Genomic DNA, 26,653 nt, shown 5'->3' on the forward strand with positions numbered 1-26,653 from the left:
AGTACAGCGGTCTTGATAAGATGCTTGGGCTTTTATGTGATGAGTTTCCATTTGAACACTGCAACAACAGAGCTTTTCTTTTGATAGACTCATAAACCAGTTTCATAAATTTAATTGCAGGTGTTAAATGACTTCACTTTCCAATGACCCATGGGCAGTAACAGATTAATTACATTGTTCACACTTTGAAACACTTGGTTACTCAATGGGTTACAATCAAAGCACTTATACACGTGTTGTTAATAGCAGTTAGACATCAGTGTCCGTTAGAGGCTTCATTTTGCTCACACTTAAAAAAAAAGAATAATAATCATTGCCAATGAGTTCTGCATGCAGAATACACCAAAATGATGTTAAATGTTTTGCATGAATCTGAATTCAGTGAAGTGAAGTGACAGCCCACCCTGTGTGCTGAAAAGTTAGTTACATTCTGCTGTAAATAGCACACTGATTTTCATAAATTTCACTAAACATATACAGTATCTTTAACCTCAGAGATGGATGCTGAAAATGATATCTCTCAAGTTCTCTATTAGTCATATCCTATCAGATTACTAGGTCAAGTTTTATGATTTCTCATGGCCCTGAACTGTTATCACCAGTGTCATAAATTCCATGCACTAACTCAATGTTGAAATTTTCAGCTGAAGTCAATTTAAAAAGAGCTCCACCTGCTCTTACAGGTGCTGATATGATTTGCCTCTGATCAATTAAGTCTTCTGCATCTGTCAGTTAGTACAGTATCCTACGGCGAGTACATTAAATGTGTTGTTAGAGTAAGATACCAAACACCAAATGTTTGTGATGAATTAGAACAAGACATCTACAAAATGTAGTTTCACTAGTTAAGTGAGAGGTTTAGTGAGCAAGTATTAGAACTAGAGTAGCACTAATCAAAGGGCTTTGGAGTTAATGCCAAACGATGATGAGGCCATAGAAAACCTATAGAAAAATGTTTTTCAGCATCTGTTAAGTAGAAACTTGTACTTATTTGGGATAATTAAGTTCCCCATTAGTGGGTTCATACAGAGGAGGGCGCTAGTGTGTCCTTCATCACACATGGCACACACTACACACCTCAGGTCCTAACTTGAGGTGACAAGAAGAAAATTGAAATCAAACCCAGTAATGCAGATATGTACAACTAAACTTATTCTAGAGTAAAATAGTTGATTTAGACTGCACCAAACTGGCATCAGTATTACCGTTTTCCTGGTTGGAAAACAGCCTACTTGCACAGGAGACCGTCTTTCCGATGTCAGCCAGAGAGCGCAGGTTGGACTTTTTGGTCTGGTGAGAATGTTTCCGTAGCAACGTGTACATCACTTTCTCCTTCAGTTCTGGTTTCAGCTGGCCGATCTCTATCTGGTTGTCAGTGATCAACTCTGAAGGTGCAGAGAGAGGGGTGAGAAGGAAAAGAGAGGATGAAGGAAGTTGATTTCAGTCTTTTCCTGGAGAGAAAAAAGTTTTGTAGCTTCACCATATTACATTTGGGTTTAAATATTATTCAACTTACAGTGACATGACCAGAAAAGAAAAAGCCAGCAAAGTCTCTATGTCAGCATGCTAAAATTGTTGAATTGTTTTCTGTAGGTGTTCATGTTCATGATAAATCAACTATACTAAACCATTGAAAATAAATGATAAAACTAACCCGTACTGTAAAACACGAACATTGCCCAGAGTTAAATTCTCCTGTTCTTTCAAATTATGTTTTCATTTTGGATCTATTCTTTTCCTTTATGCAATATTTTATCAAACAGCCTTAAGATAGTAGCAACATCACTGCAGTCAAAGCACCATAAAAAGTCTCTTCATACTTGTAAGGACTCAATTAGTGCCTCCCAGACTGTAATGCTCCTGTATAAAAGTCTTCATGGCATCATGAAATAGCTCAATCAAAAAGGTCTAGCCTATTTTTAAAAAGAAGGTCAGAAGCTTGAATGCTGACAGATAGCAGCCTCAGGGAGTTTCTCCTCTTGTGGAGGGGTAGTGCTGGTAATGGCCCATCAGTCAAGTCGGGTGGCCTCAAAGCAAGAGGCCCAGCTCCACTCGGTCTGTACACTCCATGCAGCACAGTCAATTACTTCACATTAATCATTCCAAGTGGGAAGTCTTCCTCCCTCTACCTCATGCAGTCAAAAAAGGAAGATGGTTGGCTGTCCTCAAATTAGGAAGTTTTTGTGTGACCATTTACAAACTACTATTTGAGTCCCTCACTGTTCTAATATACATCTAAGTACAGTACAGGCAAGACTTGACAGATCGGTGGCTAAAGCAAAGAAGGGAAAGGAAGAAAACCTCTGAGGCCTGTGTGCAGCATGCATCAATCTATAAACCTGTGTGCAACAGCGCAGCTCTGAATGTCCCTGTACATCACTGAGCAGATCAAATCAAACAGACAGATGTGTTCTTGGAACACAGGCAGGAAGGTGACTTCAATCAATGTCATTATATTGCAACAATAAAAAAGACTTATGCACATTAAAAACACCTAAAACTGATTGTGTATAATGACAGTAATATTCACTGTAATCGGAGAAATTTAATGGCATCAAATAAAAATCTTTAATTTACTTTACTACTTTCAATTATTTTTTTGAACAATGAAACAACACAATATTTTTATTTAATGTTTTTTGATATGTATTTTAGGATTTTCAGTATTAGCAATTAAAGCGTCATTTTTGTGATTATCTTTAAACACCTCAAAGCAATTGTTTGGGAAAAGGGAAAGACCATGTTCATATCTGACATAGCATTATACAAAGTACAGGATGCAAGTACAGCTAAATAAAATACATAACACTAAATTTGAGCATTATATGTGATAAGCTGAAGCCATCTTACCAACAACCTGAGGCAGAGTGGAAGCTTCCATGTCCAGCATGATGGTGCCCTTCTCTATGTACGTCCGCAGTTCAAAAAGGCTATGTAAGGACAGCGTGGCCACGTGGGGTTTACTCCAGCGTTCACCTCCTTTCTCTACCTTCTCCTCAAACTTGATCCACCTGGGGGAAGAAAATGGACTGGATTAAACTGGGAACTTGCACAATGCACAACTGGTGGATGCATGATGAGAAAAATGAAGAGGGAACAGTATATGCCCAGGCAGAATGCAATTCTTTCTTTTGTTTATAGTCATGGTAACATATAATTGGTACCTAAATTCAAAAGAAGGGTTTTATATTTAGCCATTTTGGCTGCCAAAATTGCACTTGGCAGACAAAAAGCACTACCCAGCACTTGTGAGATCTTTTATTCATTTTGAGTGCACTTTGTGAGGCACTGGAATGGGTCTTAATCTCTGCAGTGATTTGCAGAATAATACGTTTGATATTAAAGATGCAGGACTTAAAAACACTTTTTTGAAGAGACTGGAAGTGTAGTCGTCTTTTAACCTTTCTTAACCCTGCTGATCCTCTTGTGTTGACTCCCAATATTATTCTGGTACTTCAAGTTTTGACTGTAGGGATGACTGTCCTCATGTGAAGAGTGTGTGTGAGATCTTCATGGTAGTTTGGATGAAATTAATGTTTGTATATCTATCTTTGTCAAAAAACATATTTTCTTTTCTTTCACCATCACATTGTGTATCAAACTGAAGAAACGCGTAAACTAATATTGGATATTGAGAGAATGACAAAAATTCTACCTTGTTCCTTAAAAAAAAAACGAACGCAAGATTAGCGTAGATAAAGTTTTTGTCTGTTTTTGATCATTAGGTGGTTTTTTTTGTTGTTGTTTTTTCCCCAGGTGGTTGAGATGACATGATCCGACACATAATTATCAAGTCATAATGCACTCACATTTCATTTGCATTTTGAATTACGCACATTTGGTCCAATTAGGTTAAATTCAGGTTTAATCATGCCTCCTAATGGATAGATTTCTTCAGGACTGACGAGCTTTAGTGTGACCTTTTAAACTTTGACATGATAATTCAGTTACAGCCCATTTGTGCTAATTCTTCACAATCTAAAAACCATGATGTCCTCTGTGCATCAGACTACATATCAATGCTTGGGGAAGACATGATTTTTAAATCATTTTTGACTTGAATAAAAACTCACAAAGCCTTCCTGAGTTTAAGTAAATGCACTTTTGTTGAAAGACTGACAGCGGAGTTCTTCAGTAGAGTTCCTTTTGAAAATCATTCAACCAACTGTGAACCAAAATGTAACTTCTATCCGCGGTACAATTGGTCAGAGGTTAGGTTAACAAATCAACTCATTTAGATCCTCAAACAGCAGCCCAGGGATCCAGTTTCCCCCTGAGAGAGCTTCACTCATCCAATGCTAATGATGTATAAACAATCATCCCATGTCTATCCTATTCCATCCCACTAGTGGGCCACATAGGAGAAACACCATTTTTATACTTCCCTAAGCAGTTTTTGAAGTGAACTTGAAGAAACACATTTGTCCTCAAACTAAAAAGTTTTGCATTACATTTTTGAATGGTTGAGTGAATGTCCATGGATTCTACATTTGCAGAATCAAAAAGCTGCACATAAACAGAAACATTGAGAGGAAGCCCCACATCTTAGACTGAGTTCCTTACCTGGCCATCTCCTTCCACTCCATCTCCTGTCCATCCACAGAAAGAAGCTCATCCAACTCAGTGAAGAGTTGTGGTGGTGCTGGCCCGTCATCTTCTTCCCCAAGGATGTTGCGGACCCTCTCAGCTGCTGGCGAGACTGTGTAGAGAGGAAAAATACTGTGGTTTGTAGGCTGGCAATGATGCCCGTTGGGCAGAGATTTGGACATCGGCTCCCCCTCCTCAGCTGGACCCTTGCAGTTGACCTCAGGAGGTGGTGGGATTTTCACTATGACCTCCTCTCCTTTCTCCTCAGTGTCCTCTTCCTTTTCCTCTTTCTCCTCTTGGTTATTGTTGTTGTTGGACATCTTTAAAAACTCAGTGACCCCCCCTTTGCTCTCCAAATCAGCTGACCCAGGGGTTGCTCCTCAGATAGCAGACAGCAAGCTAGAGAGTCCCAAAGCTGTAGCTACACCCTCATTAAAGTCTTGGGTGAAGTGACAGGAGCTCTCAGCTGCTTGCTCCAGCACTTTGTGAACCAGGTAGGAGGGGGCTGATGGGGTTTAGGGGTCCCCTCAATGACAGTGTCCCCACAGCTAGCCCCTTCTCTCTGCCCCCTCTGTTCAAACAGGCCTTCACCATTGGCCCTCCATCCTTGGCAAGCTGCCCTGGAACCCCTCATTAACAATTAGGAAATGGTTCACAAGCTGGCCTATTCTTTTGCAGAAGCTTGGCTTTCTTTCCCTCGTCTTCTCATTTGAATATTTAGAGAGCAACACAAACAGAATTTCAACAGGACTGATACATAAATTATAGCTTTCAATACTATTCAAACATGGTGTGAATGGCTGACACTATCATAGCTTGTTCCAACAAGTGGAAACAATATTTGAGCATTGAATAAGAGTCCACAAACAATCACTACGCTCTTTCATGAGAGACGGCCCCTGCATGTAGAAAACTGTACACAAAGATTATTTTCATGAGCAAACAGTTTAACAAGACCGGTGCTCGGTGCATCATTAGAGCTACAGCGTGTTTCTGGAAAGCTCACATGAATGAACAGAGCCTCAATTTCATTTTGAACTGAAGTGGAGTCCTTTGAAGAACAAACACTTCTCAATCAAACCAATTGACATTTTTAGAGGAAATGGCTTATAATAGCGAGAATAGCACAGGCGTAACTAATAACATTAATGATGGCCATCTCAATTTAAAAAGGCCTGGATTGGGTTGCAGCTATTCATAAATCCATTAGTTTTTTAGCAACTAGGGCTACTAGTGAGGTTCAAACTAGTGATTTACTCAATGAGGTTGCACCATTAAAACATTACATCTTTACACATAAATTATTGTAATGTAACCAGTGGCTTAATTATGTAATATACTTTCAAATTTTCGCTATCAATATAAATCCAATTGGATTGTCAGCAAATCGAAAATAAATTCCACAATTCAAGATTCCATGTTAATTAGTAATCATAATTTTCATACATCTTAATGGCAGTCTGGGTTAGGGTTAGGGTTAGGGTTTGCACATCTATCTCTGTGAGGACCACTTTTAAGAGGGCATTTTGTCTGTTCTTCATTTCTTTAAAGGGTTAAGGCTTGTTTTTAGGGATGGGGTTAAAACAACTTTTGGGTTAAGGGCACGTGCATGTAATTCTGATGGTTAAGGTCAGTGTTAAGTAATGCATTATGCCACTGAGGGTCCTTACAAGTACAGAAACACAAGTGTATGTGTGTGAGAGAGAGTGAGTGATAATAACAAAGCTGTCTGATCTGATTGCATAACAGCTTGCTAATACTGTTGCACCAGGGTGTTGACTATAGATACTGAATATATTTAAATTTGCCAATTTCTAATTATTAAAAAATGCAGTTAGACTTAGCAGGCTCTGGCAGAGTAAGAGGAGAAACTACTATGCTGCTCTTAGATGACGAATTCATGACAATACTGCATCACAGAGAAAGCAGAATAATACAGGCTAACGTGATGAGCCTTTAGCTGGACTGTCCTTTGCAGATGAAGATCTACACACATTCAACACTTAAAATTACATCACCCACCACAATGAGTCATTAATTCATTCATTCAGTAAGTCAGTCAGCAGTAAGTGGCCAAACAGTAAATGAGGTGAGGGTCCCCCCCCATTGTGTTGTCTGCAGCACAATAACAACAACAGCAGGTACGAGCCAGCCAAGCAGCTGTAAGATTACTAGGTGGGGGATAAACTGTCTGCTGGCGCACACACAGACACACTCCACAAGCTGCAACTAGCTTAAGTCACCGCAACCTGTTTAATAACACCTTAGGTGGAATAATTTACATGTGCGTTTCACACATTTAGCTGACACTTATATCCACAGCGATTTACGCTGATTACAGTAAACACTTAAAACAAGCTTTAAATACCTATATGGACGAAATTACATGCAAACAATGGCAAGCGGTGCATGGCGACAGTCAAAGCTTCAGCTCTTACAGCGGACCTACTCTACTGCTGTACTCCTTAAATGTCCATAGAGTTCATAAGAAAGAAAAGGTACAGAAATACAATAAGAGCAGGGCAGGGTGATTTCTCTCAAAATAGGAACATATTTTATGATGAAGGAATGAGAAAGAAACAAGTTTTCATGGTGAATCTCCTGTCACATCCAAAATTATGGATATTTAAAATTGTCTTATTCCCACCCTTAAAGAATATAAATTAAAAACTGAACACAGTAGGTATCTAAAAATGATTTTAGCAGTATGAGATTTTCTGATTCTTCATGAGAAACTGATGCTGCCTATCCATGCCATCCTACAGAAACTCAAGCTGGAAACAAGCATGGTGTTGGTGTCAGTGCAACACTGTCCCACTCGAGTAGTTGCTAAGAGAGAGGAGAAAGGTGGGAGGGTGGGTGAGAAGGGTTAGGGGGTGAGGGTCAGTGTAGAGTGAAAGCAAAGAGGGGTGAGAGCGAGCGCAAAAGGAGGGATAGAAATGAAAATCCCATCGTTCAAACGCAATTTCAAAGCTCTGTGTGCTCTAGCCAAGAGCCATGGGCATACAAAGAAGACTTTGTCCCAGCAGCAAAGGCTCATGGGATAGGAGATGGAGGAAGAATGCCCGCTGCCCGGCAGAAAGCTTACTGTGGCTGCCACTAAAGGCCTGTTTAGTCCCACTCTTGACATGCATCCTACACAAATACCTTCCATCTCCTCTGACCTTTTTGAAAAACTCAGCACAGTAAATGGCTACATGGGATCTAATAGCACGTTCATTGTTTGTGACTGTACATGCAGTGATAATACAACTCTGTGTCACCTCATTCAAAGAGAGGATCACTGAGACTACAGGAAATGTTTTCCATGTCACAAACATTCAGTATGCAGGGCAGCTAGCACACAGGCAGTGCACAGGGATTGGGTTGAATGCAGAGTAACACCCAGAGGGTGATTCATTGAAATCCCAGTATTTATACCAAGACCATCAAGCTCTGGTATTTTGTTGTGCTAGCCGAGGTGGGCATGTTATGAAGTGAATGTAACAAATACCTGCTCGGGGAATCTGCAATGAAATGACTACTGTTCTGTCTGTATATACACTGACATATTCTCTGTGATTTCTCTATACACATCTGCACATCTTCCAAGATTGTCAGGATTCACTCGCTTCAATGATTCAAAATGTCTTTTAGCAAGACACCGTGTGTTTACTTTGTACTCTACTTTTGTGATGTTTACTTCTAACATGCTAAAATGTTGGTAAAAACAGTTGGTAATGAACTAAGGGACATCACAACTCGCAAAGCTCTAATTATCATTAGAGGGATAATGCAATGAATTATAGCAGGATCAAAGGTGTAAGCAGAGATAAACAGTTAGATCAAAATGCATTTATCAATTGAAATAAGATAATTCAATTCAATTTTCAATTTCATTTTATTCATATAGCACCATATCATAACAAAAGTTATCTCATGACACTTTTCATACAGAGCAGGTTTAGACCGTACTCTTTATAATGATATTACTTACAGAGACCCAATAATTCCACAGTGAGCAAGCACTTTGCGACGGTGGCGAGGAAGAGCTTCTTTTTAACAGGCAGAAACCTCGGGCAGACCCAAGCTCACTGATAGACGGTCATCCACGACGACCTAGATATTCAAAACTCTACTAGTTGGGGAATTGTTGCTTTTTCAGACTGAAGATTAAATGAGATATACTTTTTGTCAGGTAATTTGTCTTTGTCATGTATTGCTATGTATACCAGATAATGTCGGTAGACTCAGTAGAGCTGAATATGCAGTATATATGTTTAATGATAAGAAAATCAAAGAGTGCACTGACTAAAGAAAGTGAATCTGCTGAATCAAAAGGGATCACCATTGGCTGTGACTTCTTGTCAGAGAAGAGGAGAAGATGACTGAAGAGAAGAGGTGCTCAAAGACAATTCATGGACTAAAAGAGTCTTGACAGCTCTGCAAAGAGAGTTCAGAAATAGCAGAATTGTGTACAGCAACACCTTCTTTGCAGATTCACTTTTTTACGACAACAATCCGCCATGCTAACCATAAAACCACCTTGTTGTTGATGGCAACAAACTCATGTCCACTCATATCCAGTCTGACTAATCTTAAATAGCATTATGACAAGTAAGTTATCATTTACTGAGACTAATCAGATGAGGCAAGTCTAGAGCAAACTAAATTTATAGCTAGCTGTGTATGCATACCCTAAAATATTCATGAATCTTTTTTGCAGCAGAAAATAAAGTGAGAAGACTTACATGTACACTATAACTTTAACAAAGTGGTTCAAGAAACCTAGAAATTGTGACTTATGTTAGAAGCAATATATGAACAAATCCACAATTTGTTTAGTACACACTGATGTCTGGGATTCACCACTGTTTTCTTTATTAGATCTAGTTGTATTAGATCTATTTGATGAGAGGAAGAATCCCTGCTGAGCTGTGTCAGATTGCCAAGAGCTCTGTTTTTAGATGTGTGCAATACTCTGGAGCCTCAGCTTAGGCATAGTCTTGAACTATTTTGATGTATATTTATGTATATTGTTCCTGTACAATGACAAGATAACCTGCTTCAAAACAAATAATTTCTAACTTAAAGGTCCAGTGTGTCAGATTTAGGGGACTCTATTTACAGACAACCATGTTGAACCGCTATGAAAAGTAGCCCAGAACGCACAATTGCTCTAAAGGACATTTAGCATTATATACACAGCCAGCCACACAGTAGTTACTCCATCACTCTAGGAAGAAAAGGGTGAGGGGAGGGTTATGCAATTAGCAACCACTAAATGCTACACATTGGTCCTTTAAGGTATAACTATTTTCATCTAATTCATCCAGCGTTTTTTTGTGTATGGTAATGAGTATTAACACGTGACCTTATCGATTGTCTAGAGCTCATTAACCTAATACTAATACATAATGCTGAATATTAAAAAAATCAGCCACATGCCTTTCATTTATGATCAAGTGGAATTCATCTTTCAGCACACCTGGATAAGAGCAGATTTGGAAGGGTAAAAATGTTTGGTGCATCTGGAGTTAGGAAATAATGCTGCTGTATGAGGCCTATTGTTGATCTGAGTCTGTCAATCAATGAAGATGAACTCATCATAACAATAACTCATGATGGCTTTTTAAGGGTTTGGGTAGTTTATTCAATCAATAGACAGAGACCTTTTCTACTGATAGAATTTATTTTCCTGTCTGCTCTGTAGACATCATACTCTCACAACTCTAGACCTATTTCTACAATGTTTGCACTGTGTGAGCACAGTCCACAGGCCCACAGGCTTTGTCATATGTGAAAAATAACTAAGGGAAGGCCAGTAGTACTCGTCAATCCTCTGTCCATTGTGTCCTGATCAGACATGTAAGTTATTGTAGGCCATACTAACGTATACTTTAATTTCTCACTTCAGGAATGTCTCCTTAGTTTGGATCCCACGTCATTATTCATAACTAGCATTGTGTAAAAGCCTTCAAAAGGGTTATAATAGCATTCAAGTAAGTGATGTTTAGAGATGCAACATATATTAGTGATGTCATGTGAATGCTGGGTAGCTCCAAAATGTCAGCTTTTCAGGAAGCAGAGGAAAAACAGACAGGTTTCTACCTCGACCTTTGCATTATCTAATCAGTTTTGAAATTCTTCATAGATCTCAGGATCGGACCTTCAATTCTGAGAGAAGCTATCCTTCCAGTGGAGCAAGCATTACATTACACTGACTTATTCACACACACAAAAAAAATTAATACAATCACAGCAGTCTTAGCTTTCTCTCTTTCTCTGTATGACTTTGGAAAATTAAGCCCATTTGTATAATATCGAAATTTCTAATCTTTGTAATCCACTTTGAGAGAACATGATCCCCTAAAAAGAGGGGGGGGGGGGTTGTGCTTTGAAAAAAAACGTGCTCACCAAAAGCAGCAAAGGTCAATTGGCCACAGTTGGACACACATGTAACCAAGAGGATGGACTTGCAGTCCCTGCAGCGTCCATCTGACCAAACAAGAGGATTTCAGTCCAGACAACAGACGAGGGTCTTCCCCTGGGGCGGCCATAATTCCCAGAGTAACACAGAGGAGGGCAGTGAATAACAGTAGGACATTAGGTATACTGCATGCCTGACAGTTTTTTGCGTGGCTGACAGATGCCTGCAGATTTGAGTTCTAATGTACAAACATCTCTCAAAGGCAGAGCTGCTCCAGAGTCACAAATAGCCAGAGTACACAATCAAACAACAAGGTTTTTTTTTATTCTAGCAAAGGCTGGTTAACTGCAAAAAACTGACTACAATTCATATACTATGGTGTTGGAAGGTCAGTAAGCTACCTCACTAGCTTTACCAGATAACTAGTCTGACCCTGTCAGGTCAGCTACGCCAGACAGCTAAACAAGATACCAAGTATGAAAATGATGCGTGAGTCATACAGTATGCTCTGGCCTTCACAGTAGCTAGATGTCAATTCAACTGAATAGCTATGGGAAATTTTGCAGTGCTGTTCCTACTGTTAAAATATCATGCGGTGGCTCGTAGTGGCCAAACACTAACAAGACACTTGTATTGATTGTTCCCTTTCATGTCTAACCTATTTAATAAGGCTTGGTTTTAATATTTCAATTTGTCATTTTTTACAATAGGTTTTCTATTATTTTGATAAAATCTACATTGTACCTAATACCCCCCATGACCAACTTTGCCTACAATAATGTTAAAATCATTCAGTGTATAAATTGCACTTGTTATTAGTAACAATGAACTGTGTCACCTTGTGTTGCCAGGTGACATGTAATGTGTAAGTAATAAAAAAGTATCGAAATCTGTGCCATCCTACATGAAGCAAATGCAACTAACTGTAACTTTTTTTATAATCTCTGCCCTCCTTGGTTTAACTCAGCCAATAAAATTATTTCTGTCTCTTCCTCTGAGAAATGTTTGTCTTAACTAAAACTGCAATCTGTCCCAGCACACTGCAGGTGGGCTCAGACACATACTTGGCCTTCCTTAGGAGTATTTTTATTTTAGAGGATTTGTTTATATTTTTCTCAAACTGCAAAAAGACAGAAATGTCATGTGTGCATTACAGTGGTTTCTCTTTATCTGCTAATACAAGTATACCTGAAGTCTTAATCACGCATAGAGTATACTAAAATCTTTGTAGGATTCAATTAAAAATGTTTTTTTTTCTGATTAGGGAAATTATTGTTAGAAAAAAACACCAAATGGCAACAGCCCATTGAATGGTTGACATCAAATGGAAATAAATGGTCAGATATTTTGTATAAAGCTTTTTTTACACACAATGAAGTAAATGAACTGCTGACTGTACAATACCTATTGTACTGAACTTGAACTTAATTCTATAACAGACTTTTACAAAACAGTGTTTACGCTATGTCACCAGTATAAACCAGCAGAATATCACAGTGTTGACTGTTAACAAAACGTCAATGCTCACATTCTCCCACCAACATCGTCACATTTTCCATGAATGGAGAATTACCAATGTTGCTGTAAACAAACCGAGGTGTGTAGGGTTGCTCATGTTACACAGTTTTTTTTTTCTTCATATGACAGATATGTTTTCCCCTTTGACACATATTCATTTGGTATTATGCAATGCATGTTTCAATAAGGCTAACTAAATATAAGAAAAGTATTTTGAATGCATAGGTAAATACTTGATGCTGCCATGATGGTGATTGGTTTTGAAGTGGAATCAGATATGGCAAAAAAGATGGAGTAAAATGAAAAAGAATATATTTCCCATCATCCACACACTCCTTAAAATCTACTTATACGTCACCTACATTTGTTTCTTCATCTAGGTAGAGTGAAAAAAAAGATATTTGGATGATATGTATTCCTCCTTGACTGCAAGTCTCTTGGTTTATCATATCTGTAAAGATTAATGGAGTGCAAATCTAAAAGTAGGTAAGAAGTTTACTAGTCAGTCTTGATTACACAATCATCATTAAAATATGCACTTGAATGAAAGACCCCAGCAGAAAGGTCACAATTCGCAATCACGTAACCACCAGCACAATAGAACAACAACATCTAAACACTCCTCGACAACGCTGTCCAGGCTATGATCCGTTAAATCTCCAAATACAGGCAGCAGTTTCAATCTTGTTTAACCAAGTGTGAGCAAATGTACCAGCAAGTAACTGGAACGCTGTTTACTCACAGCAGCTTGGAATATTTACCCCACCCCAAAATGCAGTCTTCTTGGCCCCACGGACACGATCCATTAGCTTCGGCGAGTACAACTGTATTTCTGCCAGGTCAGTATAAATGCTCAATAACCACCATGGTTTTGGGTTAGTGATGGGGCTAGGCCTCAGCCTCTACAGAGTACACATTTCTAAACACAAAGTCTTTGTATCAAAAACTATTTGTATTGTAGTTCCAAATCTGTAAGTTGAGATCCACTAGGGGTTTGCAGGAGAAAAATGGGGGGTCACAAGTCTAATAGCAAATAAGAAAAGAACAAGAAATCTATCTCTGCTACATAAATTTTAGCTTGACCTTAAATTAAAAATGATTAAGCTGAAACAATGTGAGAAACACCCTGGTTGTACTGGTTGAAGCTCATGGGCATGATCAGCCTGTGGACTGCATCACTCTGTACATTGGGTCATGGTAAGACTAAACCTGAATAGGTTCATTAGAATCAGAAACAGAAAAGCTCAGATTACAATCTTCTTCTGCTTCCCATTCCAAACAGCGAGCACCCATTTCAAACAGCGAGCAGCATGATATCTGAAACACAGCTATAATACCAATAATCATGTCTTCAACTGCTTTCAAAGCTTATTACTGTCCGCTACTGTCCCCAAGTAGATAAACATTTCTGACTGTGATCATTGTAATTGTGAACATACCTAAAAACTAGAAACTCACCGATTTTGCTAGATATGCATCATCATAGTCAGTAGCAACAACAGATAGGCTGACTGTAATCTTTTCTCTGACTGGATTTATGTCCTGAAAAAAATCCATCACATCAAGTGTTGTAAAAATCCAGTTCTGCCATGTTTTGGTCCTACTGTCACTTCATGTGAAAGCAGGCATGTGTGAAATGATTTCATTCTCTAGAAATGACAGTAGCTTGCCTCATTAGTGGATTTTATAGAAAGCAAGAACATTTTAAGCCTCATTCACAGAGGACTACTGTTACACATGAATCACATGTAATAAGAGATTTTTCCCTTTATCCTCTGATTTTCTGCCAGATGACTGCATGTTATTGTTATCAGAAGACACTTGTCTTCACCAAAATACAGAATACTTAATATCTTTGAGGATATATTTATGAACTCTAAGCATTTTAACCACATTGTGATGTTTATATTGTTTAATCTGAATAGATCATAGAGGCAAAACTCTCCAGACATTCATAAAAGATAAGAAAAAATATTTGAAAAACACCTAAAAAATCAAAACATATTTTTCTTTGTTAGTATTATAAAGAGTAATATATGACAGATTGCTGTCATACAGTATGTGTACAGGATGTCTATATTTATTATGCAAATAGGGCTTTACCCCTTGACCTGACCCTAACCTTAACCCTTACACCAATTCAAATTGTAACTTGAGAATGTCAGACAAAAAAATTCTGACATTACATGTTGGGCTTACACTCGAACTTGTATCTTAAGTCACCCACTGTAACCTTTCCCTCCTCCTTTTCTTTCCTAAGTTTTCTGAGAACTGGCCAGAGCTCATTGTCCAAGCATCAACAGATCACAGGAGCTGTGCCTAAGGGCACATCATACTTTACACTCCAGCCAACCAACAACGCAAGCCCTACCACATATAGATGCTAACACACCCACACACACACAAGGACAGATACACTTATGTCTACAACCAAGGACAAAAACACAGGAAGGCATGGACTCTGTACTCAAGAGACTCACGTCAGCACTCGTACAGTTATATCTGAGGAGGATGAAAATTTACTCTGCTCTGTCAAAACAGACTTGTCATTTAGCAGGACATGCACAGCTATTTCTGGACAGTAACTGGACTCAGCAACTTCTTTAGGGTCATGGGGAGTTACAGGGGCTTTTTCTGGAAAAGAGAGCAGCCTTCAGCAAAGACAGACATGAGCCCTAACCAGCCCTGACATGGAGTCCATCAGAACTTACAGAGAGGTTTGAGGAGGCTGTTGCTGGCCTCATCGTTGTTTTCTGTGTCCGACTTGTCATAGACGTTCTCCATCAATCTCTCCTTTCTGTCCTTGTGGCTGGTTCGCCGACGGTGGCGCCTCCATCGCCGGTAGCTCTTCGGCACCTGCATGCCAATATAAATGGTGTGGTGACCTGCGAAAACAAAAACAGCAGATGAACATTCTGACAAATTCAGATTACTACAATGAAAGCAAAACCCTTATCAGGTAGTGCAAAATCACGTAGGAAATCATGTTGTGACCATTACAGTGTTGCAAAATACACCATCACCCTAACCACATCTTGACCCCTTGTCAATTCAGTTATACAGGGAACATTCTAACGTCCTCCAGACAACGTAACAGAGCAGGGTTATAGGGGTTGCAGTACACTGTCAAAACAAATATTTGGACAGACAAAGATGTAGGACGTAGCGGTGAAGACGCCAAGACTGCTTGCACGACTACATCCTTGTTAGGCATGTTGGCACAATACCAACCGAACGTGCAGTTCTACATGTAGTTGGTTTAGGGTCAATAATGGCAAGTAGACCAGACTGTTTGCTAATAAGTCTGGTCTACTTGCAATATAAATATAAATATATAAATCTGTATTCAGAAATTCTGGTCAATTGGCTGATATTTAGATGGTGTCTGTTACACATTTTATTGTGTATATGAAATTTGCAGGCGCAGCACTTTGTATCTCAACAATGAGTGATGTTCAGCAATGCAAATTCTGTCCACCAAGTTCCTGGACCATCAGAAAGTACTAACTCCAGAGCAGGGACTTCTTTATCATGAACTATTGCTGAGATACTAAATCTAAACCGTGGTTCCTCCAGTTGAAACAAAGGTTATAGATTTCTACAAATGGTTCCTGGGCCTGTTCTGGTGATTGAAATGGGCTCCTAGATTAATTTTTGTTACGTGTACCTAATAAAATTGCAAAGTGTATACTCTGTAAGTAAATATTTACAAAGGATGACCTTGAGCGGAGTATCCTTTTCTATTTTCAATGCTGGTGTTCTGTACAAACTGTATGGTATATGCCAATGTAGAGTTTTCCTTCCCACAACAATTCAAAACGGACACTGGGGTCAATACAATCAATAGTTTGTAAGCTGACTATTGTTTGCTCTTAAGTTCCAGGGTTTTCGGGCTCTTAGTTTTATTGAAACCTACAACAAAACCTACAACCTTGACCACGTTTGTAGTAGTTGATCCTTCCTAAGTAGAGGAAGACTATAGAAAGCAACCTTTCAGAGTAAACATCAAACGTCCTTCTGAAACAAAAGCCTCTATGCAATCAGTGTCAAACATCGCCTTTTGGTGCACGGCGGGTAACACTGAGCCAAGCACTGCGCATGACCCAACCAGGAAGTGGCTGAACCCCTCAACACAACAAACAATGATCTCTCTTGCAGAACAACAGTTTTCATTATTCACTTGTACCACAATGCCTTGTTTTTTAAAAGGGTTCATCTAAATTCACTGACACCGACAGTTCAGCATACCAAGCTAACCCTGAGCACCAAGATGAGGAAGATCTCAAATGATTTGAACTGTCTTACCTAAAATGTGAAGTGTCGTCAATAGACCTGTAATACTGGATAGCAGACATTCTTGTAGTTGGTTATATTACTGTTAATGTGCCTGAACTTTCTTCCAAAACTACAGAAAAACAGACTAAAAACTATAAAAAAATAAATAAAAAATCACCATTTTAAAGATATAAGAAAGATTTAGATAGATAACAATATATGTAGAGACATATTTGATGAGCACACTGTTGTACAATTCCGTATGTCCATGAGTGTGTTTCAGTAACTTTCCCCCTCATATGACACAGGAACATTGTCATATGAGGAGGAACTCTCCAGAAGAAAACAGACAAATAGTTGGAGACAGACCCGCATCACCCACACCAGAGCTGCTGCCCACTAGGCTTTTGGTTCAACAAACATGGTACCAGTCCTGTGTTTATGGGATAATATAAAAACACAAGATCAATCAACCGACCATTGTTGGCCAAAAGGGGGGAAAAAAGAAAAACAGAATTCATCTACTCTAGGAAACTAAAAAATAAGTTGCTGAAAGTTCAGTCAGGAGAGTATAGCAGATCTGAACTGAATGTGGTATTGATTTGTGTATTTTGATTTTGTGCTATTTTTCATATCTGTACATTTTAATGAAACATTATTATAGATTTATAATATCCGAAGATTATGAATGTCAGAATCCCAGTAGGGGATAACACATTTACAGAATTACATGGCAAGATGTTCTTAGCACCTTGTTAGGGCAGAGTGACCCAACTCACCCATTCATTATTGGGATACGTTACACTTTTATAGGTGTTTTCACTTGTTTTTACTGACTACACCTCGGCTCAGGTTGAAAGCTTTCTGGTGCTGTTTGTATTGCTTTTTTCCAGCTCCTTCTCCTTTGTGCACTGCAGTGTGGGAGAAGTACATAAAGTGTTTTTTAGTATGAATCCTGACTATTTGTAGAATATTTTATTTTTCCACGTTTCCAGTGTAAACACTACAACTTAAAACCTGCTTGAAATTTATGGACTTGAGTCACACTAGGATTGAGCTGCATTCTAACTTCCTGTGCCAATGCTAGTTACATAGTGGCAACAACGAGGAAACCCACTCATTGCCAATGGAGTGCACATGACACCAACTTCATAAACACCAGAGTCCTTGTTGTCTTTATCATGACATTTTGCTCAGCTCCTTGTTTTCTATTTGGGATTTAGTGCTCATGTTCATCATGATCACTTTTCACAGTTTACCAGAGAAGCAAATGAAGGTTATCCCTCCTTACTTTCCACTAGAAAGATTAACAAACTTGAAGCAATAAAAATATAGATCTTATGGAATAAAAATTGCTTCACATAAATGCTCTGTATTATTTGTTTTACCTTTTACCTTTACACTGATTCAACATTAGAGGCAACCAAAGATTTGCCATGCAGCAAGTTGGCATTACAACAAGATCCAGAGGCAGATGGCTGGACACAGACAGACAGACAGACAGAAATAAAGACCACAGTGCTATTAGGGTAGATAGATGGGCAGTAATGCACAGCATGAAGACGTTTGCACAGGCTGAACAACAAGTAGAAAGGAGGTGAGAGAATGAGAGGAGAGTGATAGAGGAGACAGAATGAAAAAAAAAATAGTCAAGTTAAGGAGCTGGAAAGGAAGATTTGCACACTGCCAGAGCAGCTTTGTGTTACGACTTCCTCCTCTTTTTTTGTGTGGAAGAAGAAGTTCTTTTGGAGCTGGCCGTAAGCACACACTGAATGAAATAAAATCCTTGTGTGTGCTGGGAGGTTTGTTTAGCTCACTAGATTTCTGAGGAGAGGCAACACCACCGCCAGTTTCCCCAGTAACCGCACCGCTGGGACCTGCCCAGACCAGTGGGGAGGATGGCAATATACCACACAGCACTGACAGCATGCTAATAGAAAACAGCTTTGAAATGATGCTCTTGGATTAAGGGGGTGATGTTGAAAGTTGTGATAGTTGGGCTTTTTTGTCAGACGGAATCATTACTCTTCCTCTTTACTTCTGACTCAGCTGTAAAAGGCAATATCTTGAAACGTTGAATCTTATCACAGGAATGCAGACGTGCATCAATGTAATATAAAGGTCACACCAGATGTAAGTGTTTAGGTGCATGGGAGCTCGGGCTGCGTAACTGAATCATCTATCTTGAGCTTGAATACGGTCTGTGACGCAGAGTTCAGATACCAAATGTTTTGTTTGAGACTAATCAGCGTCTGATAAAGATAATTTGGTCATTGGACCAAAACTTCTCTTACTTTTATCTTGTATAATGTCACAAATGTCAAGCTACCTCATCTCTTTCTGTTCTTTTTAATCAGTCAGTCTTTGGGTCAGGCTGTCGGCTCTGAGTGAGCAGCGGGGAGGTGACTGAGCTCAGTGGAAACTCCAAAAAGAGATTTAGCCAGCAGACGAGGACACACGCAGACACAGCTGAGAAGCTGGTTACGCACAGGAAGTTAGAGATAGAAACAGGGTTCAAGCTGAGGTGACACCTGACAAAATGTGGACACTGCTGTGCAAATTCCATTGTCGACTCTATTGTTTTAAACATGTTTACAACAGAGTTACACATTAAATATACCCTACCATTGTTTAATTTCATTACTGTGCAGAATAAAAATCTAATATCAGATTTCTGAAGCAGCGTTCAACTCTGAATTGATTTTGAAAATCTGCTTTGCAATATCTGGTACTGATAATGTTACTTAAAAAAAGAATAAATGGTGTTGATGTGATCGATTCACAGTCTTGAATCTGGGTTTTTGTTCTCAAACATAAAAAAACTTAAACACCAATAACAAATGGCTGATGCTGGAACCCTTTTGAGTACTTTCACCCCCCAAAAAAATCAAAACAAAGCATGAGGTTCTTCCATGATACAATTGGCCCCACGCCAGGTCTTTTAATCTGCTGCACTAGAACCGAAGAACCTGTGATGTTGGGTGCTAATGTCATCACCATGTACACCTAACCTTGCTCCTAGGCAACAAGAAGCATCATGAGGAGCAAGTTAAAAAAAATAAGAATCAATTTGCAATTAGCTGGCTCTATGACAGCTGGGTCCAAAATGAGAGAAATGAAGATTACAAGGAAAAACTATAATAATAATTGTCCTCTATAACAATCAGATTGAAAAAAAAAAATCACTTCATACGTCGATTGTGTTATTAATAAGGGAGAAACCTTGACATATTTAATTGTCTGATAGATTCAGACAACCTATTACAAAACAGATTTTTTAAATTCATTTGTCAAATAAAAACAAAATCGGTTCACTGTGTGTGAAATTCAAATGTTTGTAGTTCAATTACTGTTCAACTGCTTTCCCTGTTCGCATTAAGCCATTTAAATACGAGCCAATAACAATTATAATTATTATTAGAATATTTTCATACTAGTTTTATGACTTGCGAATTATTAGCAGGCTCTTGTTAAAGACATTTTAGCATACTGGAAGGTTTTCTTTCCGCTCTCTTTGTTGTCCTGTAGGTCTTTCAGGGGATTAGTGAGTGAACACAGGACAACATGCTCGGCGTTCTACATCTTTCCTGTGCCAGCCACGTAAACATGCGAGCGTCACAGTGTACGAGCAGGATGTCCATGAAATTTGGCAGTCTCTAAAAGGCTAACTGATACCTCCCCAGCTTCTCTAAATGACTGGCACTGCTTTGAAAAAAAAAGTTTTGATGGTTCCTGTTTCTGTTGCTCTGTAGTCCACATGACATGGGAGGTAAGATGAGACTTTGTGTAGTGTATAGGAACAGGTAAACTTACCCTCTACCTCCTCCTCGTCACAGATGTGCTTGAGTAAGGACGCTCCCTGGTCCACCACCGCCTCATCCTCCATCCTGTAGTAGTAAAAAAGGAAAAAAGACTTCTCACACTTCTCTTCTAGTGACAACGTGGAGCCATAGCGCTTTGGTTCGTTCACCTGCAGTAAGTTCGGACTGGGACTCAGTCTGGTGCTGCTGGTGGCAGTCATGTCCACCCATTAAAGACTCATTGACAAACACGCTATATGAATTCCTTGGAGCACTCAGGTAGCACCTTAAGAGATCTAAACTACCCTCGAGTGTGAGAATGCGTGCCGTCCTTGAGGAAGGCAAAGCGCGCAGTCGGTAGGTACGATGTAATGGTTTTAATCTCGTGGAGGGGGTTGAAGGAGAGGACAGGAAGTCTTTGCTAATTGAGAGTGATGGTCAGAAGGCTACCGCACATGCGCAAAAAACACTGAGATTTGAACCCATCAAAATCTGGATCTGGCTCCACCTCTGCTTCACCTTTTAGACATTGAATGTAGGTGTTGTTGGGAATAAAAAAAACATCTGAAAAAGTATCAGTTAGCATTAATCTAATCAGTCAGACGCCCACACACACCACAAAGCCTGTCCATCTGGTCAGTAATGCCTGCCAGCCCCCTCTTCTCCACCACCCTCCACCTCAGAAACAAGTGGGCCATCACATGTCTGTCTACTCATCCGCCCTTACAGGATTACGCCAGCTTTACTTAAGTGACAAGACACACACAAGCCCATGACAGGCCAGCGTGCTGGAGCCTCCGCTGCTCTCCAAGACAACTCCACACGCGTTCATCCTGATTTTCTACTGTTTGTGTGGGGTTTAGAAAAAATGTTTCATTCACACTCACACTCAGTAGCATTTCTTGTTTGTTTTTGTGGTGGAGGCAATACAGCATATAGTCTACAGTATAGTCAGCTACTTGCATGCGGGGTGAGAAGCTGCCACGGGTTCAAATACATAACCATAAAATGCATTAAATCTATGATCATACACAAAATAAGTAACACATTTAAACAATTCAATTAATGTAGAACATTAAGTCAAAGTTACAAATTAATTTGAAGTTTTTTTTGTTATAATGCTAAAAATAAAGAAATGTTGCGCTCTTTCACACACAAACACACACAGGTAACGTCATGAACTGAGAGATGTTTTCATTTAAATGTTACATGTTCTAGTGTCATAATTGTCTAAATGAAATAAAATAATGAATGATGATTCAGTAATGATATTAGTTAAGTGTTGTTTGGTGACTCATTCATTTTTATTCTTCTTTTTCACAAGGCAGTAAATTAATATTGGGTCTAGTACTGAAGAGATATATGATATTTGATGTGATAATGTCATTAATGCTTTCAGTGATGTTCTCCTGCAACTTAGTCCATTCTAGGTCAAAGTGGACTTGACAGCATAGCTGGGAAATACCCTGGACTCAATGGCCTCAAAGGTCAAAGGTCAGCTGCAGAACAATGCACTTCCAGCTGGTTGGGATTCAGCGTCCTGCTCAGCATGAGAAGACGTCCTCTGCTCACTGCATCATGCCGCATAATCTTCATGTCACACAAAACAGGAGGTAAAGTGTGTTTGCTACAATCCTACAGCTGCCAAATCATCAGTGTTATTTGAACTCTGAAGAACTCTGGTTCTATGTTGTTGTTTTTACACTCATGCTGATCGTTTTGACCAGCCACCATGTGACCAAATCATGTCTGTGTTTATCCAAATTCTTGAGCTCTTGGAGCTTTTGAACTCTGTTTGTAGTTTACAATGCTAAAATTCAGATACAGTTACCAAGCATTAGTTTTGACATCTACTCTGGCTTATCTCTGGCTTTTACAACAGTCAAAAGCTATTCTTTTCATCTCTGGACTTCACCAGCTTTCCTAATACAGGCCTTCCTCCAATGCCACCTATGGAACAGTCATGGACATAACAGGCCAAACTCCTCAGGCTGCCCTGAGCTGACCGCCCACACACGTCTGCACCCCAACTTCTATTTCTGCACTAACATATTATCAGAGAAGGAGAAGACAGTAACATGATTTAATGAACTTATTCCGCAAAAAAAAATGATAATGCTGGATATGATGTGTGGAGAGTGATATAAATTATTTGACAGGATTTCTTGTTTGGTTTTTGCAGTTTCAGATTAAGCAATAAGGACTACAAAAACTGCAATGGTGTCAATCATATCTTTCAATGCTTGTCTACAAGCTGCTAATATTGACTTGTACTTTACAGCACATTTGTGACTGACTGACTTGATTCAAGATGAACTGACTTTGTTTACTTTTGATGTAGAAAACTTTTCATTTTAATTTGACATGATATTGGCCCATTTACCAGGAATCAGAGGACAATGAAAAAATAAAAACTGAGGACCAAGGAATGCAAATTATTTAGAGTAAAAGTACTTCAAAGTGAATTTTTCCTTTAGTCAATATTTTAAGTCATGTGTGTATTGATGATTAAAAGCTAAACCCTCAAACAACCTCATTACAAGCTGTACAAGCAATCAAAAATTAACAAGCTGTTACTTTGCACTCATGATAACATATCAGTCTCCCTGTCCTTGTAGGAGTTACAGTAATCTGCATGTATCCAACATTCATTATCTATTTGGAGAGGAGAATGTGTTCTCTGTACCTGAGCTGATGCAACTGTGTGTGTCCAAACCATGGAAACATCAAACAGTCTGAAGGCATCCAGACTTTGTTATAGTATACAGTATCTGCTGTAGTTCTTGCTTGAGATATGAATAAATGTGTCCAGGTCATGTGTCCAGGTCAAGTATCCTGTACTCCAATCAAGTTTGCAAAAGTCAAATCCCTTGTGCAATAAAGGCAAGATACATACAGTTTTTGTTGAACGATAGCCACACTGGGACAATAGTTTTTACTGTGCATGAGGCTGAAAGTTTTGTTTCCTGTCATATTAACCACACCAAAGAAAAAAGTTTCCACTGCTTGCTCCACTTGAAGCGAATGGGGGGGGGGGGGGGTCACATGGGAAATAGAAAGCAGGATTCAGCTGGGATTTAGCATCCTGTGAGTGTGGTTCCAATACCATCATTATAAATGTAAAATATCTGTCAGAATCACTTAATTGATGCTACTCTGGCTGTGTTTTAATAGGTTTTCCTTAATTTTAGCATTTGCTTTCCCTTCATTTTGTGTTTTGGACCACTGTCCAGCACATGACCTGGGGATATCAGCATTATTTGCGTAACAGCGCCTGATTTGTGCATTTTAGAATCAGAAAAATTTGCCTACAAACTACCCGGATGTTTGAATTTATACCAGTGCATTATTTTCTTATCAGCAGGGACAAAGTTTTGCTGATGGAATTTAAAGATCTATTCAACAGAAGCATAAATAAATCAAATGCAGCCTGGTTTAATCGAAGATCCAATATATGTAAGGGTCGTGCTTCTAAATAACATCTGTGTTGCACAGCGTTTAAGGTCACTCAGGTTTACACAATTCTTACCAGAGGTACATTTTTCTCCAGGGCTAGTATCCTTGCAAAGCAATTACATGGCAGTTCATGTTTTAGCGCTTAAACTTTAACATATTCAAACTTTAACTCCCAACCTTGCATAGTTTCCCTGTACAGAGCATGTTATGCTATGTTATGCTATAGGCAGGTATATATAGAATAGCTCACAATTTAGTCAGATATTATTTAAATTTGTAAATGTCTGAAATGGAAAATATCCATTTAACCTTCTTTGCTGTCAGGGCACATTTTGCAGCTGGCAAGTGGCCTCATTACCAGACCACTTCTTCCTGAAGTGTACCTGATCTATAACCATTTATTCCTCTTTATATTAAAAACCAGTAGCTGCCAATAGGTTAATCTACAGCAAAGGTTGGCTTATTCTATTTAAGGTCAAGTAGCTCTGCGCTGAGTGAAAATCACTCATGAAAAGCTTGTTGAAGTCACTTACTTCTTGCTCATCTCTTCAGGTTTGCGTGTGAGAAATCTCCTGGCTGAATGTGCAGAGCGGATCACTGGAGCGGCTGCTGATGTTTGACCTGACAGAGAAACACATAGGGAGGTAATTTCCCTGCACACATCCTAAGGGATGTCAAAGGGCTTGATTGGCAGGAATGCTGCAATAACACAATGAAGAAAAGTTTGATGGATATTATTCAGCACAGGAATCAGTAAGACTTATTATGGGCAGTCTGTGGCACCAGCATCATACAGCACAATGTAATCACAGCAGTCCCTTCATGCAATATTGCAAAGACTGATAGATGTCAGGATACTTTATAACATTAAACACAAATGTGACAGTAAACAGCAGAGAGTTTAAAATAGCATTAATAATCATGACCAAAACAAACCACACTCCTGCTGCGCATCTACGCACAAGTCACCCTCTAATCGAGTGTTTCCATAAAACTTGAGACAGCAGATATCGTGACTAGAAATAGATGGCATAATAAAAGGCATATAGCACGATGAGGTGAGGTTGCTAAAGTCCTGAAGGCAGCAGTGACACTGCTGTAAAAACAAACAAAAGTGAATAATCTGGTGATTTATGTCCAAGACGCATCCTGGCACATACACCCCAAGGCCTAAAGAAATTAAAAGCTTCAAAACTGGGAGTTAAGAACTCACCCCTGTGTTGTTGATCTTTGGCTCTGTGTGTCTGCCCGACGTTGTCACCACTGCGGTGGCATGAAGGTAAAGAAATCTTCTACCGCTCGAGTGAGTTTGTATATGGCATTGTGCGGCGGCTGCGCTCAGCATGCTGCCGCCTCTATCTGCTGGACCATCCTTCTGTCAACGCCACTCCTCCGGTGGGAGGTCAAACTGCTCCACACACTGCTGCGCCATCATCACTCCTCTTCATCAGAAAGTGTGCGGCTATGCGCAGGCAGGGCCAAGGCATGAAGTCACGCAGTTCAGCATGAAGTCAGCAATATGTGCAAAATAATGTAAAAATATTTTTACTCTTGTTATAATCAATCATAAAATCAGGCTGTTAAAATACCAATTAAGCATACATACAACAATAAGATAAACACACATGTATCCTAATTAAATAACCCTAATAAATAGTCCAGACAAAGCCTGAAACTTGTGTTTCTTTAAATGCCACTGATTTGTGGAACTACAGTGAAATAAATTCTTGTTTATGTATTTATGTTCTACCTGCACCAGTAAAATAAAAATAAATAAATCAAAAATAATAAATGTATCATTTGGTCATACATCTGTGGATCTGCTAAAGCTGTGTTTAGTGAGATGTATACATATATAATTTAGATATTACTTTATTTAACACAAACTTATACAGATAAAATATCCCTGTAAGATTGAACTAGCATCATTCTCCAGGGATATTTTTCCAGCATCTCCCTATCATGTCTTGCAGGTTTACTGCGAGTGTCTTCATATGAAACATTCCCTGAGGTTGTTTTATTTATTTCAGCTGTGGATTATGTATTTTAAATCTACACCGCCATCTGTTGGTGACAAGATGGAAAGCTGCCATTACCTTGATATTATCAATTAATTCTGCATCAAATAGTGGTCTGTTATATCAGCTTAGATTCAACAGATGAAACAGCAGTCCAGTGACAATAAGTGATTTTGATGATTCTTTAGAAATGATTGTTGCATCATGAATCATTTTAACCTAACATGTTTCATGCTGTGTCACTATAGTCTTGTTTTCACTAATAAGCCCACTATCACATCATAAAAATCATATAAGGATTAAGGCTTTCGGTAGCTGTTATGGCTGATATAACTATGCCTTCCAGAAGCTAAAAACCAGCCATCTTTTTAGATCCACTATGTCCCTTTTGAGAGTATGCATGCATAAAGACCAGTCATTAACTCATGTTTCAGTATGCCATGTAATGACACTCAACCATTGTTTTGTCTTGACATCATTGACTGACTACATTCAAACAAAATAAGAACAGCCCTACTGACAATTTTTCACAAGAAAGTAACTCAGATGATTGTTAATATTAATCAAAATGTGTGTCTGGAAAACTTTTC

The 26,653-nt window shown here is 39.0% G+C and overlaps 1 protein-coding gene across 3 annotated transcripts in view; it reads right to left on the reverse strand.

The window, feature by feature from the left end:
* The window catches only part of slc4a4a (solute carrier family 4 member 4a), a 44,974-nt gene extending 19,562 nt beyond the window's left edge, over positions 1-25,412 (reverse strand). The window contains exons 1-7 of one of the 3 annotated variants that reach the window (XM_010736564.3): positions 25,259-25,412; positions 24,579-24,666; positions 20,603-20,676; positions 15,226-15,399; positions 4,564-4,699; positions 2,851-3,011; positions 1,206-1,385 (exon numbers count right to left, since the gene is read on the reverse strand). In XM_010736564.3, coding sequence (XP_010734866.1) covers positions 1,206-1,385; positions 2,851-3,011; positions 4,564-4,699; positions 15,226-15,399; positions 20,603-20,676; positions 24,579-24,589 — 736 coding nt within the window. In that variant the 5' untranslated portion in view covers positions 24,590-24,666; positions 25,259-25,412. The remainder of the gene's footprint in view (positions 1-1,205; positions 1,386-2,850; positions 3,012-4,563; positions 4,700-15,225; positions 15,400-20,602; positions 20,677-24,578; positions 24,667-25,258) is intronic. The other 2 variants (XM_010736563.3, XM_010736561.3) reach the window with 2 other exon arrangements.
* Positions 25,413-26,653: the final 1,241 nt, after the last annotated feature.

Source organism: Larimichthys crocea, chromosome III (genome assembly GCF_000972845.2).
Source record: "Larimichthys crocea isolate SSNF chromosome III, L_crocea_2.0, whole genome shotgun sequence".
NCBI lineage: Eukaryota > Metazoa > Chordata > Actinopteri > Sciaenidae > Larimichthys > Larimichthys crocea.